The sequence below is a fragment of the Camarhynchus parvulus genome, chromosome Z, assembly GCF_901933205.1.
Source record: "Camarhynchus parvulus chromosome Z, STF_HiC, whole genome shotgun sequence".
In the NCBI taxonomy this organism is placed as follows: Eukaryota; Metazoa; Chordata; class Aves; order Passeriformes; family Thraupidae; genus Camarhynchus; species Camarhynchus parvulus.
This window is the reverse complement of record NC_044601.1, coordinates 61,606,148-61,623,558: the sequence shown is the minus strand read 5'-3', so window position 1 is coordinate 61,623,558 and position 17,411 is coordinate 61,606,148. Positions and strand designations below refer to the sequence as shown.

Genomic DNA, 17,411 nt, shown 5'->3' with positions numbered 1-17,411 from the left:
ATAGCACATATGAAGGAGATGATAAAGTCCCTCTTTTCTCTCTTCCTCTTAGGCAGCAAAGAGGAGTTTAGTGCTGACAGGGCACTGTAAGGCCTGAAGGCTTTAGGGCTGTTAGCAAGTGTCTGATATTAAGTGACAACTATTTTTTCCTGTCCTTCCCTTGCCTTGCTGCCAGGGATGATCTGAAGGAGGAGAGACAGCGCTCAGTGTTGTCAGGTGCCCAAGCAGAGCTGCCCACATGTGGTGCAGCCCCTGGGAACCCGGGGCTGGAGGGTGTCCTGCCCACTTTGTTGCTTCACTGCTCATAGCAGCACCTCACCCTGTCCCTGGGGAGGGATGGCAGGCCACAGGAGGCACCCTGGATCCCCAGGACTGGGAGAAACTGTGTGAGCATCTCTGGTTTAGGCTGAGGAGTTGACAGTGGCTTTGGTGAGGGTGTTGTTTCTCCTTCAGTAACGCTGGGACCCAGGAGGTGCCTGCTGAGAGTGAAGGGGCACTGTGATGCCTGCAGCTGGCATCTGCACTACAAGCACAGTACCACACCTCAGCAAGAGGCAGACTGTGACCTGGCCTGCAGGACAGGTGGGCTGCAGTGCCTGCAGTCAGCATCTGCACTCCAGGGGTTGGGTACCACTCACAGCCAGCCCCTGTGGTGCAGGTGTGCAGTAACACCTGCACTCAGCAGCTGCAGTACAGGTGGTACCTGAGCCTGTGTCTGTACTACCTACACTCAGCAGCTGCAGTACAGGTGGTACCTGAGCACGTGCTGCTGCTGTCTGCAGTACAGGGGAACTGTAGCAGCTACAGCCTGTGTCTGCAGCACAGGTGTCCATCCCCAGCCCAGGTGTGCAGCACAGGTGTCCATGCACAGCCTGTGTCTGCAGCACAGGTGTCCATCCCCGGCCCAGGTGTGCAGCACAGGTGCACAGGTGTACCTCCGCAGCCCAGGTGTGCAGCAGAGGTTCTAGCACAGCATTGACAGTCACTGTGGGCAGTGCAGTCACACAGCAGTGCCTGCCTGCAGGACAGGTGCTGCAGAGCTCCTTTGGAAGGCTCAGGGCAAAGCTGGAGGGGAAGGAAATGACTAAACAGGGTTTGTCTTCCCCCAGTTCACCACTTTAGAGCCAGACCCCATACCAGCACCTGCTGGTGTATTGTCTGATGGAAGACTTTGTCATGGAAACGCCAGGTTTTGAAACTACCACTTTTCTTCTGTGGCAGCCACACACTTCTAGAATGAGGGTTTCATTTATTTATCATTGCTGAGAGCAGCCTGTGGCAGGTGAGAGTTGTGGTGGGTGACTGGGGTGCAGTCCACCTCCCTCACCCAGCCCTGCCCTGGAGCTGCTGTTTCCAGGAGGCAGTTGCTGCTCCATTGCTAAAGCTTTGGAGATTATACTAAAGGAGAACTGGAAGGGATCCATCCCTTTGCCTACTGAAAAGAGGACACTGGGACTGTTAAGCAGAAAGTGTCATCCTACTTTTTGCCTGGATACACTGGAATCCCTTGCCTGGAATCCCTTTCAGTCCTGCTGTACTCGCTCCTGGGACTGTCCTCACCCCATCACACCACAACAGCTAATGTCACATCGCCTGCCCCTTCAGTCCTGATCCAGCTCAGGGAACACAGGCCTGGAAACCTTTGGTTTAGACTGAGAGCTGCTGGAGGGGACCTTATCCATGTCTGTGTTGAGTTGCCTTCTGCTAAGAATGACAATGGCTGATGCCCTCACTATCCTTGGTATAGACGACAAGGCAGGAAAGATCAACCCTTTGCTCTCTTCCCAAACAGGAAGCTGGGGACAGGGAGGACGGCTCCAGAGCTGCTGGTCCACCACTTCATATGTTCCCTCTCCCCCTTTCTTCCTCCCTAGGCTCCTCTTTCCTCTCTACCTCCAAGAATTTATTCATTACTGGGGAAAATTTACCTTTTGCGCAGAAGATTGAGTTTCACACTGTGGGCTTTGCTGTGTAATAAATGTGGTTCCCCTCCATCACCTATAAACTGCTCCGTGCTGGCATGGGCACATAGCTCAGGACTCTGCACACCTGGTCAGCTGCTGCTCACTGGCCTGTGCACCCGAATGCCAGGGTGCTGGCTTTTACTAGAGAAACAGATAAGCAAGCAAATACAGCAACAGACATTTGCATTGGAAACATCTGCAGAAATTGCAAAGGCTTTGTTATGTGCTTGGGGAGAAAAAAATCAACATGGCTTTGGGCAAAACAGTCAAACAAAGCAAATACTGCATGGAAAATGGCAATTCAAGTGAGAAGAAGTTGGTTTTCTGGCTTGATTTTTGTCCTAAAATAGCTCTACTCCTGCCTGGTCTCAGGGCTCATCTCTAAGAAGAAATGAGATTTTCCAGGGCGAGAGCAGCCAAGTGGTGAATTCTCTGTGCTGTCGCTGGAAGCCTCTGCCTGTGTCCTGGCCATGCCACAGAGTCCTCAGGGATCCTATCTGGGTCCCTCTGCTCTCTCTTACTCCACCTGTATCCCTTGAGACCATCAGTGCTTTGGGACAGGAACCAACCAGCCATTCCCTGCTACATAACTCTGTCTAGGTACATGGGCAGGAGCAGCAGTAATTATTTTAAGAGCTGATGAGACGAGGGAGGAGCAGCAGGGGGTGGGCAGCAGGGGGCTTTGTTCCCTGGCAGGGCCGGGAGGTAGAACATGATGCTGATGATGATGTTTGCACTGAGCCAAACATGCATCAAGGAGATCTCACACTTTCCAAAGAGCAGGCTGGTTGCTGGGGGGGTCCTGTCCCACCTCCTGTCATTGCCATTGTCCCCAGAAATGGGGTGGCTGCACTAGCTGGAGATATCTGGGCTGTGGTGAAGGGCGACTATGGACCCTGGTTCCTTACCTGCTTCAAGTCCTTGTGCCACCCATCAACTCCCAGGGCTGTAGAAAGGGAATATTCAGTGGAAAGTAAATTTGAGTATAAAGAGGGAGTGTTGGCTCCTGGGTTGCAGGTGGTTTCCCAGCTGCTCAGGGTCCCACATGCCATCAGTGCCCCAAGATGTGGCATTGCCACCTGCCTCAGGTTCCAGCTGTCACCCACTCCCTGAGGTGCCACTTGTGATGGCAGCTGGAGCACAGGTAGGGTGGCAGTCAGGGAGCCGTGCTGCAGGCACAGAGGGGACACACGGAGAAGGCAGTGGAGAGCGGGCATGAGAGAAACAGGGGGGAAGAAGAAGAGTGAGTGATAAGGAGATTGTAATTAGCACTTGGCGCTCCTCGCCCAGAGCTTTCAGAGGAAGGTCACCTTCATTATCTCTGTGTTACAGATGGGGAAACTGAGGCACGGGGAAGGCAGTTAGAGTGATTTGCTCAGGGTGACCTGTGAGGGCTGTCAGCAGGGTCTGGGGCTTGCCTGTCCATGCTCTGCAGCACCAGCACACTGGCAATGGCTCTTGCTGCCAGCCCTTCAGCCCAAACCGAGCACTGAAAGATTAAAGGACATGGATCCCTTCTCTGCCCATCTCCAGGCTCATCCTCTGCAGACCCACTGTCTCCCCCAGCATCCCTGCCCCTAAGAGACGTTTGAGATCAGGCTGGTCCAGCTGCGCCCCAAAACCTGCTCGTGCAATCCCACCCAGCTGCTCTTGCCTTCCCTCCAGCCCTGCAAAGGCTCCCTGTGAACCCGAGGCCATCTGGGCTCCTGCAACAGTCCCGTTGAGTAATGGAATATGTTTTGCTGGACTTTTTTTCTCTCGCCAATGGAGCTCCCCCGTTATTTAGGTTTAAATGGATGCCATCTGGCTAATGAGCCCATACTCATGTTCTGGATTAAAAGGCAATCCTGTGCACGTTACCGATACGGCACTGGAGATTAGAGAGGTTTAAATGGTTTCAAAGGTGCAATTTGCTTTTCATGCATGGTGCAATTTACTTCCTGGTGGGTGGGCCTGCATCCCTGTGGCTGTCCCCAGCAGCTCCCTCCTGGCTCTGGTCTCTTCTACCAGCCCTGACTGCAAGGAAATGAGAGTTTGGGCATCTCCAGCCTGGCAGGGCCTTGCAGGGTATCCTTGTAGTTATTGCTGCCATTTGTGCACTCCTGGAGGGACTTTTTGGTGCAAGCAGGATGTCTTCATCACCTGCTTTCTTAGTTGTCACCCCCTCCACACCTCTCTGCACCACAGCATCTCCTGGGACAAGGCACGGCTCACCACAGGACAGAGTAGCCTCTGCCCTCTCCCAGCCCAGAGAAGTGGGGGACAACTGTGGCCCATAAAGATATTGATGGCAGGTGGCTGAGGCTGAGGTCTCTGCTGAGATCAGCATCTTGCACATCCTGCAGTATCAACTGTGAACTACCTGGGTGTGCTCCCATGCTCTCAAAACCCCTCTGCAACCCATTTTTAGGTAGCGTTGGCTCCTGGGATGATGCTGCATCTGCCAAGGAGAGCCCCACCAGGGGCTGGCTTTCCTAAGGAAAATGTTGAAAATGAGACAGGGAAGATGGAGCATTTGTGCAAGGCATGTCATCACCTCCAGGCACCTCCCACGGAAAGTGCCACAGGCTATGGAGTGATGAAGCGTGCCCCAGCAAAATGCCTCATTTTGCAATGAATTTCCCCTTGGCTGCCATGGAGCTGGTTTTACAGTCATCTCCTTGCAGTCCCATCACTGGGGGCTCTCAGCCCTGGGGGCAAACCCTGACTGCTCCTGCCTGTGTTTGCTTCCACAGATGGCTAACCCTGTGCCGTCAGCCTGCTGCGTGGTGCTCGCCGCGGTGGTGGTGGTGTACGCCCAGAGGCACAGCCAGCTGGGTGAGTCCTTCACGCCCCCCGGGCCCTGGGGCTCCTGAAAAGTGGGAATGCTGCTCCTTCAGCCCCTCTCTCCTGGGGGAATCTGGGTGCACCCTCCAGGTGTGCCTGATACTATTTCTGTGCATGTTATCACTTCTCTCCAGGACAAGCGTCCCCTCCAGTCCATCACTGTGGGGTTTGGGCATCCTGCATCTCCCTCTGCTGATGCCCCTTGCCCTGCCCACTGCTCTCTGTGTCCCTACTGCTTTGGACCCCTTTGCCCACTCTTTTGTGGATGCTGCCCCATGCAGCCTGCCCATGAAGGGATGAGGAGCTGGGAGGAAGCACCAGCCTGACAGCTCCAAACTCTGATCATCCCTGACAGCTCCATGACACCTGGACCCATGAAAATAATGGATGATGCTTCATCCTGCTCTCACCTCCTTGGAGTGACTTAATCTCCACTGCCACCACACATCTGTGCCCACCACTAGCTCACATCTCTCCAGGCTGGCAGAGGACTCAGGGCTTATTTTAGTGGTGGCTTCAGAGGGATTACCCTTTAGAGTCACTGGTGGCATTGGGAGCTGGAGGAGCCCTACATTATCCTGGGTCTAGGCAGGAGCAGGAGGATTATGAGGGATAGTTGGGTCTTAGTGTGGAGTCCAGCTCTGCAAAAATAGGAAAAAATGGGGAATCTCCAGAATTCCCTGCTTTTCCTGGCAGCCTGTCTATAGTAGCTTTTAGAAGATCTCAGAGGGGAATTTTGCTTATTAACTCCAGTAAAGACATCTATGCATCCTTGGGGTCTGTGAAATTGAGGAATCTAGACAGAGTGTCCACTGAGCTGCCTTAAATCCAGTTCGGTGGCTTTACATTGCCACAAGCTTCCGCCTTGGACACAAAGCACCAGGGTTTGGCAGCACATCCTCATTGCACGGGGACAGCCACTCTCTGGACACAGAAGGATCTTGCTGGGTGGTGTTCCAGGAAGGTCCCCAACCCCTTCCCAGAGTGCCTGCTCAAGGCATTTGGGTGCTGAGCTGTATGTGATGGTGGTGTGATGCTTCCTGCAGAGAAGCAAAGCTGCTCTCTCCTGCTGTGCTTGCAGGATCACTGCCTGGGGAGCTTTAAAGGACCTGGCAGTAGGACAGCAGAGCATCCTTTGGATGCCTTGAATAGTAACCCAGACCTGCTGCACAGGGAGGTGCACAAAACACAGAAGGGACAGGTACTTCAGGGTTTCACACGCTTGAATTATGTTGTCTAGAGAAGAACAAATGCTGCTGCTCACCAGTGAGCAGGACCACACATTTTGCCACTGACAACTGGTGCAGAGCTGCAGCGACTGTAATATTCTGCTCTGTGATACAGCAGGATTCAGGTGTTTGGCAGCATAGCCTCCCATGTCCTCGTGTCCCTCCTGTTTCCCTTGCCTGCCTGTGTCTGGGAGGGAGGTTTCTGGGGCACCAGCTCAAAGCTGAAGCTGCTGAGCTTTTATGCATCAAAAACTGCCTGAATGGAGTGTGAGAAGTGTGGCAGGGCTCTTCCCATCTGTAGCAGCTTCACTGGGGGACAAAAAAAGCATACAGGGTCAGAAAATTACTTATGAGACCATAGGACCACCTTCAGGACTGTCCTCAGTCTGTCCCTCCTGGGCACCTCTCTGAAATTCCGAGGTTTGCTCTGGGCAGGAGCTTTGGAGCAGCAGATCCCCCTCCCACCCCACTGTGCCCAGCTCAGAGAGGCTGCACACTGGCAGAGACCCAAATCTTGTGCCCTGTGCCCCCCAGCCAGAGCTCACCCCCTGCCCTGCTGCAGCCTCTCCTCACCAGCCAAGCCCAGAGCTCATCCCCCACCAGCAGCACTCGGGCTGGAAGTGCACAGCAGGAATGGGGCTGGAAGTGCACAGCAGGAATGGGGCCGGAGGATGGATTAATCCCACTGGTGGCAGGGACCCGGTGGAGTGGTGGGGAGATGCTGGCACACAGTCCATTTATCATGCACTTGAGGCACGTTCGACTTTAATAGCTCATGAAGCACTCTAAGAGATGCATTAGCACTGAATACTTGAGTGAGGAGGATGTGACAAGCTGTTAAGTGAGCATGAGCACGGCGGAGGGAGCCTGGCCACCCTCTCCTGGCTCTCGTATGCACCGCTGCGATTACTGGAGCGTCCTGCAAAGTGCCACATGAATTAATAAAAGCAGCATCAGGCTTGGTGAAGGTGAAGCTGTTCATGTATTAACCCGTCTGCTGCTCACCTTTAGTTCTTCTCCTTGGAGCTGGCAGAGCATCTGTCTGGCATGCAGAAGCCTGGGATGATCCCCAGTGTTGGGGCAAGGGAGTGGGGGAGCTCAGAGGTCAGTGGATTTGGGGTTTCTGTGACCTTTGGGGTGACAGAGCTCCCTTGCTTTGCATCCCCGGCAGACTGCTCAGGTTTCACGTGCATCACACAGCTGGGGACTGAGGTTCCCAGGGGGTGGGCACTGGGTGGTGAGAGACCAGAGACATCCAGCAGGGCAGCTCCAGGGGCATGCTCAGAGGCTGGCACTAATGTTCTGGCTCTAGCAGTGGGTTTGGGTTGTCCTGCTGGAGGGAAAGGCAGAGGGGCAATGGGAGAGGGTGTGCAGGACTGTCGTCCCCAGTGCATGAATAAACAGCTTTAGATGGGGCTGCCAGATTGGGCCAACCTGCCTGCAGAGATGGGCATTGCCCTGGACAGCCACTGGGCTGTCCCCATCTGCACAGATCCAGCTGACATGGAGGGATGGATGTGATGGTGTTCACAGGGGTCCCAGGACAAGGGAAGAGACGTGAATCTTGACTCCATATTTCAGAAGGCTGATTTATTATTTTATGATATATATTATATTAAAAGAAAATGATATATTATAACTATACTAAAAGAATAGAAGAAAAGATTTCATCAGAAGGCTAGCAAGGAATGAAAAGGAATGATAATAAAATCTTGGTGACTGCTCACAGCCTCAACACAGGTGGCTGTCATTGGTCATCAAGTAAAAACAATTTCACATGTTGGGTAGACAATTCTCCAGATCGCATTCCAAAGCAGCAAAACATGGAGAAGCTGAAGCTTCTCGGGAGAAAAGATCCTGGCAAAAGGATTTTTCATAAAATATGTCTGTGACAGATGGACAGGTGCTGCAAGAAGAATGGGAGAGCCCACAGCAGGCAGAACAGGCTGAAGACTTGGGAGAGAAGGGGAGAGCCTTGTGCCCTCCATAAAGAATCACAGAATGGTTTAGGTTGGAAGGGACCTCAAAGATCATCAAGCTCCAATCCCAGAGCCATGGACAGCAGCACCTTCACTAGACCAGTTTGCATAAAGCCCCATCCAGTCTGGCCATGAACACTTGCAGGGATGGGACATCCGCAGCTTCTCTGGGCAACCCCCACCTGTGCCTCACCATCTTCACAGTGAAGGATTTATTCCTGATATCTAATCTAAACCTACTCTCTTTCAGTTTAAAGCCATTACCCCTTGTCCTGTCACTGCATGTCCTTGTGAGAAATCCCTCCTCAGGTCTCTTGTAGCCCCTGTACTGGACAGTCATCCCAGAGCCTTCTCTTCTCCAGGCTGAAAAATACCAAGTATTTCAGCCTTTCCTCATAGAAGAGGTATTCTAGCCCTCTAATCAACTTCCCATTATTTTGGATAGCTCAGTTTTCCTTCCTGTGTTTCGTTCTCCAGGCAGTGGCTGCTGCCAATTTATTTCAGAATGGAGGAAGGTGTTGGGGGAAGCTGAGCAGAGCAGCAATGTGATTGCTGTTTGCTGTGACACTCACGCCTTTGGTTGTCCAAGGCCTCCATTCTGTGAGAGCAAAGCTGGTGGAGGTCCCTGCAGTGCAGTGACCTCCTCTCTAGCGGGTCTGGGTTCCTTCAAAGGTCTGGGAGAGGTCACAGCACAAGCTTTGGGGTTTAACCCAAGCTCTTATGTGGGAAGTATGTACGTGGTGGAGATGCCTCACCACATGTCAGGCTACAAAATGTACATGCATGGGTGATTTCAGCTTTTTGTACTGAGTGCTGTGACTGCCTGTTGCTGGACTTACCTGTTCTTATTAAACCCAATGCCTAAGGCAGTCCTGGAAAGAGGGAGCTCTGCTGTGACCAAGGTGTCTGCCCCATCCATCAGCTCTGCCAGAGTTATGTCCACATCTGTCCCAGATTGAGATTTCTTTGCTTTTAAAAGAGGAGTAATTCTGCTTTATTGATCCTCACCTTGCTGAATTAACTCATGTTTAAACAATAATTATGTTTTCACCCAGGAGAGGAGGCAAAGAGATAAAAGGCTCTGGAAATGAATGTGCTTCAGATGCCACATGCTGGGGTTAATTTATTGATGGGTGAAGAAGCTCCCATCTCCTCTCTTCCTCACCAGCTACAAGCAATTAGCCCCCATCATTCCTCAGCCGAGGAAAAGAGAGATTTTGTTTCATTACTCTCCCTTTTTTCTTGCTCTCTTAAGCCCTGACTAATCTTTTGTAGTCGGTTCTGCTGCAAAGCCTCCCGGGGGCTCCAGTTTGCACATACCTTGTTAGAAATGCTGCTGCAATGACAAAGCCTGGACCAGTAAATAGCCTTCAAAATGCACAGCAAAGCCAGGCAAATTGGCTTTTCAAAGAGAAACCAGCTGTAGATAGGAAAACCTCTTTCCCCTTCTAGAATTGCCCAGCCTTGTCTGTGTTGCATTTTTTGGCTGACAGGGGTGTGACCAGCTCTTTCTGGACTCTGCTTCCTCCACACAAGTCAGCCCATGGCAGGGAGTGCCATCTGCCTGGCATGCTTAAACCAGACACTTTGAATTTGGAGGTGTTCTCTGGATTTGCTGTGTAGGAGATGGTTTGTAGGTTCCCACTGGGCTGAGTGTTTTGTTTGTAGACAGCTGTGTAGGTTTTGGTTGTTGTGCAAATGCAGTTGAGTTGAGGTGACTGGATTCAAGAGGTGTGATGGGGTGGCCTTGTGCATCCATCCTAAGATGGCTCTGAAGGAGTGCTATCTACAAATATACATTCATAAATATATTTAAAGTATCTCCTCTCCTCTCCTCTCCTCCCCTCTCCTCCCCTCCCCTCCCCTCCCCTCCCCTCCCAGCACTGTCACAGTGTCCTTCAGTCATGCATTAAGTGACATGACAAACATCTGTCATGTGTTGTTTGTTTTTGCACCCATTCCCCAGGGTGAGTTGTGTGTGCAACAGAGTGATCTGGAATTTTTGTAATTGCCAGGGCTCAGGCAGTTGCTGGGGCAGGCGAGGTCAAAGGGACTGACAGTGTGTGCAGAGTGGCTGGATGGGAGGCTGGAAGTGGTGCCTTCTTCCAGGCTCAGGCTGGGGCCAATTCAGGAAAAAGTTCTGTCTTCTCATAGCATAGCACCTTCCTACCTCCCATGACACCTCCTTCTGCCTCTGGCCAAGTTTTGCTCTCAGCACTGCCGCTTTATCTCCAAGTGGCTCCTGACAAGGCCTTATCAGTGTTGTCCTCCCCAGGACACCATCCTGCATTCTGCCAGTCTGACCTACATTCCTCCACTAGAGATGAATGGACTTGTGTTTGGCTGCATAAAACACATGCTCATGCTGAGGGAAGGCTCGTATATTAACTGCTCTGGACTCTGTGTGTGATGGACTCATCCCTTCCATTATATACATCAGCCCTTGTGTCACTGGCAAAATTTGCCAGCAACAGTTTTATGTTGCCTTCAAGATAATTGATAAGACGAGTGATTAGCAGTTGGCCAAGAACATATCCCTGCGGGACCACACTGGGAACACCCTCCTGCAATGATGATTCCCCATTAACAACTAATTCCCCATTAGCAATTACATTTTTTAATCCTTCCTGTTATAACTCTGGATGCTCTCATTATCCAGCTGGCTGAAAATACCAGCCTCACTCCACACTGCAGCCCCATTCAGCAGAGGCTGCTTAAATCATTCTGAAGGCTGCCGTTCAAGGGCAGGCACCTGCTCTCTGCCTCCTCTTGCTCATTGCTGCTCACAGCTGAGCTAGCCCAGGCTCATGGCCATCCACTGGGAACCAGCATTTTCCCAGTGGGATTACTGCATCTGCTGGGGGACAATCTGCTGGCCCATCCCGTGCTGGCCAGAGGTACAACCTGGATGTAATTCAGGCTGCCCTCTGATGCCTTTCCAAGGAAGGTCCATCATCTCCACCCTTGAGCATTCATTACTGTGATGGTTTTCCCACTGCCTCCCCATCTTCCCTGCCAACCCACAGCTGCAGGGAAGCAGAAGAGACAGCAACCCCACCTGCAGGGACACTCCTGCTGCAACCTATTGGACTCTGCTGCACACTGTTAGGGTGCTTAAGAGCCCGTCAAGTTCTGGGGTCCCCTTTGTTGCTCTGATTTTCCTTGGTGAAGATCAGAAGAAGAAGAACCCCAGACCTAAACAGGCACAAACATCTGCATCCTCCCCTTTCCATTTCTACCCCTCTCTCTGTTCATGAGCACCTGGCTTTTATTTGTCTTTTTTTTTCTAGCACAAGATGCATCTTCCAAAAGGTTCTCTGCCTGCAAAATAAAAGAAAACAGCAAAAATAGCCCAAGGTCCTGGAACAACTTTTTCTATTACTGGACATCCCCCTGAGCTCAAGTAGATTTCCTGCCCAGACACAGAGTGAATTACGGCCAAGCTCTAGGCAGCTGACCTTGTGGTCAGCCAGAGCACAGGCTTGCTAATAAATGTGGTCAGCCCCTACCGCAAACAGCTTATTTTTAGTGCCTGTGCTTTCTTGCCCACTGCCTCATCACTCCACAGGTTCCAGAGCCAAGCATCCCACAGGGGTCCAGCCAGCGATGCAGGATAGCCCTGTCAGGAGCACATCCCAGGCTTGATCCTCCCTCCTTGGAGCTGGGAAATCAAGAGGGTTCATTTCCACAGATTGCCTGTTAATTTTTGAGCTACAGAAAGTCGCTGGTGCGCGGCACAGTGTGGCCTGTCCTGCTGGGACACACTGCTCGTGCCTGTCAGACAGGGATTGGAGAGCTCACAGCTCTTACCTGTGAGTGAAAAATAGCCACAGGTCAGCAATAAGATTGATATCCCGTAGTGCTAAGTACTGTCGGATGCAGGAGGTGAGATGTTCTAGAAGTGCAAGCGGGGGAGAGGAGGGAGGAACAGGAGTAGGGGGACTGGCAGTTAGGTGAGAGGAAACACAGCTTGATGGTTCAGGGCTTTGAAGTCTTGCTTTTTGCAATTTACCAAAGTTTGTGGACATAGCGAAGAAGCTGCCTGCTTTTCGTGTACAATCCTGTCAGGAGTCACTGGAACTGAATTTGGCACTTTCTGGAAATGGAAGTAGTTGTTTGAAATGGAGCTGATGAATTTCTGGAGTAAAGTGTAGATCTGTCCCACGTGAGCCATCCAAGAGCTTGGAAGGAAACCTAGCTGGCAGTATCTGTGATGATAGCAAAAAAGGGAACCCTTCCCAAAAATAGGTCCTGTGTATTGAAGCAGATCACAAATCTGCAAAAGAATGAAAGACAGAAAATAAAAAGGAAAACACAGCTTTACAGGGTGGATCTATCAGGCTTTGTACAAGCCTGTGATCCCACAAAACCTGTGAAAGTAGTTCATGTCTGTGGTGAGAAGAGGAAACTGCCAGGAGGATCACAGTCTGCCAGGACTCATTAGTTGTGCCAGTGTTAAGGAAAAACATGTCTCAGTAGTTTCTTAGGCTTCATTACACATCAACAGGCAACGGAGGAGGAGGAATGGGATTTGTAGTCCAGCATCCAGACATCTGGAGAAGCTTCAAGTGGAGGAATTCTCCTAACACAGGGCAATGCTGCCACAACCCCAGGGGCGGGGGCAGGACCTGCCGGGCAGTGGCTGTGCAGAGGGGGCAGAACTAAATTTGTAGATCACCTATATAAGGCAGAGAGTCCTTGCCAATAAATCCTTGTTGAAACCCAGTGCTGAGCAAGGCCTGCCTGCTGGGGAGAGGCTGTGAGGAAAGGTTTGGGTTTCCTTCTTGGCATGGCATTGTCCTGCTGTATGGAGCAGGAGCATGGCTTCCTCTGCAGACACGTAGTGGTAGATGGACACAGCAGCTGGGAGCCCCCAAAGGCTGATAGAAGCCAAGATATAATTTGCACAGGTTTTCAGCCCTTAGGAAGCTGAGGTTTAGCCCAGCACAGAGGGAATAGCCATGGACCTTGTTCTTTACATGAGCACTGACTGCTGAAGAAGAGCTGTGTCCTGTCAAGCACTGAGCTCCTTTTGGTGGGGGAGAAAGCAGAGAAAGCAATCTTAATCCTTTCCTTACAATCTCAAAGGCTTGCAGAAATGGAAGAATGCATAAAACTGTGACAGGTGGAGTGGAAACCTTCAGTGCTTCGGGGATTTGGCTTCAATTAGCCTCCAAAAGCTCAGGAAGGTCTCACCTCAGAAGTCACATGTGGCCATCCCAGTGAACCAAACATCTCGTATTTCCAGAGCAGCCTTCTCCCACCAGCCCATGTGTCCAACAGAACTTGGACTGAATGTAACGCTCATTATTTATCCCATTTGAAGAGTTTCCAGTGTCTGAAGTCCTGGATGCTCTGAGACTGCAAAGCCAATTTCCAGTCAGGCTCAAAGAGCAAAATGTGGCAGCCCTGGGAGTAGCTCTGGGCACCACTTGTAGCAGCCCACAACCTCAACAGTGGGTGCTACCAGTCCTCCCCAGGACATGTCACAGTAGCTGTGTGTGGCAGAACCCAGGACCAAAAAGTCAGGAAAGGCTGAGACATTCAGGCCCTGCACATCCACCTCTAGTGTTGGGCATGGAATCACTTGCTGCTATCTTCAACCCACCTGTGACACATCTGGGAACAAGCAAAGCCCTGGATAATGGGAACACAGGCACAGCAAGACTTTGACTACAAGCATCATCATCTCTGCTTCCTCTGGGTTTTCTGGGGTGGGAACAGAGCAAAGATACCATGGAGCATATTCAGGAGTGCAGATGCTGGGACACAACATCCACAAACCTCTGTTATCAGGGTCCTTGGTGGGGTTCATTTTTCTGAGCAGATACTGTGCTTCTGTGGAAAGGGAAATAGCAGATTCCTAATCAGGCCAGGAGATGCTGGAGTGTAAAAAGTATACAGAACAACTTGCAAGATGTGCAGTCTCTGCTGTGGCTGAAGAGAGCGTCTTTCAGGATAAGTGGTCTTGGGCAGCACTAAATGGGGTGGATCCATGCAGAGAAGCCAATATAATTGTAGCATATTAAAAGGAGAAAGAGAAGAAGGATTGAGGAGGGGCAGTGGCAGGCTCGTTACAGAGGGGAAAAGCGATGTGTGTCACCTTGTAATGGCTGCTCCTGGAAGGCCCATCAGGTGGAGAAGTGAAGTGAAACCACAAGGCAATTGACAGTGATGGAGGCAGGAGGGGTTACAGCAGTATTAGTCCTGTATGAACCATTGATCTCTTGGTGTACAATTTGCTGGAAAAGACTGCTATGCAGGCTCAGCTGTTAGCAGGTGCTAATTGAAGCCGAGCAGTCTGGAGCCTCATTGCACTGCCTTCCCTTGATTAGAGCAACACTGGGGAGGCTGGTGCTGGGGAAAGGGATTTGTGGGTGTGATTCACAGCACGGGGATAAAACAGCCTTCATCTCTACTTATGAGACAAGAGGAAGGGGATAGAATATTCTCCATACACAGTTGTGTGCACCTGTGTGCAGGGAGAGTCCCTGGAAGGACACATCCACTTCTCAGTTCAAAATTCCCTATGGATGAGGCAAAACCTCACCTCAGGGTGCACACAGTTGACAGAAAGGTAGTGCCTTTCATCCCAGGTTCCACACATTCGACCTTCCTAGCTTTTTTGGTTTGCAAATCCTGCAGCATTTCCCCCAGAGCAAACCTGTGTTAGCAGATTTAAGTCATTTGCCAGTAGCCAGGCTCTTCTTAGTTATCCGTTCTGGAGCTTTGCAAAACAGCCAGAGGTCTACAGAGCTGATGCTAGAAAACATTGACCTGCAAGACCGGGAGCCTGTGGGATTTCTGCCAGTCAAGACCTGAGAGAGCTGTGCTTTGTAGGCAGAGGAGAGCTGGCACCATCACACTGAGGGATTAACTGGGGTGTACAAGCAGGGCTGCAGCATGTGGCCCATCTTGCCTGATTCCTGCTGGATTTCCTGAGGTGTTATGAGGTATGCCCACGAGTGCATGCATTTCTGATGTCCAGGCCTTGGGTGTGCTGCTGAATAATGGCTCTGCTCACAGAGAGATGGTGGGGAATTGATGGTCTGCTCCTCCAAAGGGCACTTCTGTTCTCTGGAGAAAAGTCCACTCCATCCTCAGCTGGTGTCTGCCTCCCACAGGGATCCTACACATGCTGCCTCCAGGATCCAAACTGAAATAAAACCAAGGAAATTGATGAGCATCCCTCACAGATATAACAGAGCTCCAGAGGGGGATCAGGGTCTTATCCTTGCATGTGAGTGGCATGAAGGCAAGCTCACAAAAGCATCACCAGCTGAAAACTGGGGTGGTGCAGAGCGTACACATAGGGCTCCACTGCTGGGAGCTTGTCCTCATCAGCCCCACATCCATTCATCCATCCAAATGAGGATCTTCTCCAGCCAGGTGGTTGAGCTCTGCTCATCATCTGCATTGTTTATGCACAAATCCTCTCCCAGAGGGCGTGTAAATTGAGCCTGGAATGCTCTCAAAGGGATTCTCATCCACAGCCATGAACTTGAGACTGTGCAGGATGAGTCACAGAGAGCCTCTGACTCCAGCCAAACCACGAGCCCTGGCAGGTTGGACTCCACTGAGTTCGTGGCTTGTCTGAGCTGTGGTGTGGTAGCTCCAGCTGACTGGATGCTGTCCAAGGGTGAAACTGAGGCACGTGAAAGTGCATTAAATCCAGAAGCCAATGTCTGTCTGTCTAGTCCTCTCCTCTGATTTCCCATGGGAAGCCTCCATGACTGGCTATAACTGTGAGCTTGGAGACCTGCCACAACCTGTGCCAGCTGCTGGGACAACTGGAGAGGCTGGATGCAAAGTGATGACAACCCAGTGATGTGCTGAGGAGTGGTGGGAGGCTGCTGAGCCCTGCAGGAGCTCCTGTTGTTGGGAGGGCGTGTAGCATTCCACAGGATGCAGCAAGGCAGGAGCCTGGTGCTCATATTCATGGCACAAGTTCCTGTGCTCAGCAGACTTGAAAAGTAATTTTACCTTTGTGGTGGAAAGCACAGGGTCTTGTGTTTTTCCTTTGTGTGAGGGTCCCTCAGTGTGGCATAGTGGAGGGGCAGGTCAGGAGCTGGGATTCCCCACTGGTGCCTCCTCACTCTCAGAGCATCACAGAAGCCCTTTTGGCAGGGTTAGGAGCCATGGCCACAGGCTCACCTTCTAGTGAGCTCCAGTACTACTCCCACTGGTGCTCCAGTGAAGTCCATTCACTCTCCTGGCACTCTGTCCTGTGTCCTCTGCTCTCAAGGAGCCTCCCCATCTCTGTCCATTAACACCCAGCCCTTGCCTTACTCTCTCCACATCACTTTGTGCACTAAGGCAAAGAACTTTGCTCCTCCTTGATTTTGGAGGGTGCTTGTGCTCTGTCTCTGGCCCCACACAAGCAGCCTCCTCTTAGCCTTGCTGGGTGTAAAAGCTGTGCCAGCTCTGTGGTTGCTGCTGGCAGAGAGCCTTTAGGGATGCCTGCAGGATGCCTCACTGCTGATTTACAGCTGCAGCTCACCGGGGTCTGCCCCAGCTCAGAGGACTCCTCCAGCTCTCAGCTCTGACACAGACATGCCTGTCCATCCCTCCTGGTTTGCAAACAGAGTTTCTGTTGTTTTCAACCCAAGTTGCTGGAGGCTGATCCTCGCTTTTGTGGAGTGTGAGCCCTGAATATTCAGGAAGCAGCACTGAAGTTGGTGTGACCATGGTTGGCAGGCTCTGGCCCTTAATTAATTAGCATTGATTGTACTTCCAACAGTGGAGGAGGGAGCTGCAGCTCAGGGAAGCAGTGAAGTGTTGCAATATAATCACTGCAGCTATTTCCACGCTGCTGGTTGGTGCTCTTCAAAAGTTACCTAGCTGCTGCATTGGCAGCGTGGTAGACAGAAAGGAAAATCCCAGGGGGAATAGCAGCAACACAGGACTTTGGAAGCTGTCATTTTCAAGGAAACATCTGTCTGTATGTCTGTGCAGGGTTGGGGTTTTTTAAATTTCTTGGGTTTTTTTATTTAAAAAATATTTATTTAGTTATTTGTTTGTTCATTTGTTTTCTGGTGATTGACATTGCCTTAGCTTGACTCAGCCTTATCAAAGGTGCAGTTCATATCTTTTGCATGGCAGCAGGATCAGTTCATCCCTGGGCTACTAAGAAGTGCTGTTTAAGAAGTGGGATGTGCCTTATCTGACAGGAAATTTGGAGCAGGTTGCAGGGTTGGATCAGTGACTTTAAAGTGAGAGTTCCTGCCCCATCTGTGCAAGATACCCCGTGGACAGACCCTACCTCTGTGCCAATGAACCCACTCACTCTGTAATTTGGGCAAATCCAGAAATTCCACTGAGCTCTCTAAGTCCGTGGGCTTTTGTATCCATGATGCATTTCTTTCCCCATATTTTTGCAATTTTATTCTTGGCAGCTCCAGAGAGGTGGGCCT

General features: G+C 51.2%; 1 protein-coding gene across 2 annotated transcripts in view; it reads left to right on the top strand.

Moving 5' to 3' along the window:
- Positions 1-17,411, top strand: part of CNTFR (ciliary neurotrophic factor receptor) — a 200,830-nt gene that overhangs the window by 113,187 nt on the left and 70,232 nt on the right. For both annotated transcript variants that reach the window (XM_030969396.1, XM_030969397.1), the window contains one exon: positions 4,700-4,781. In XM_030969396.1, the coding sequence (XP_030825256.1) occupies positions 4,700-4,781 (82 nt within the window). The remainder of the gene's footprint in view (positions 1-4,699; positions 4,782-17,411) is intronic.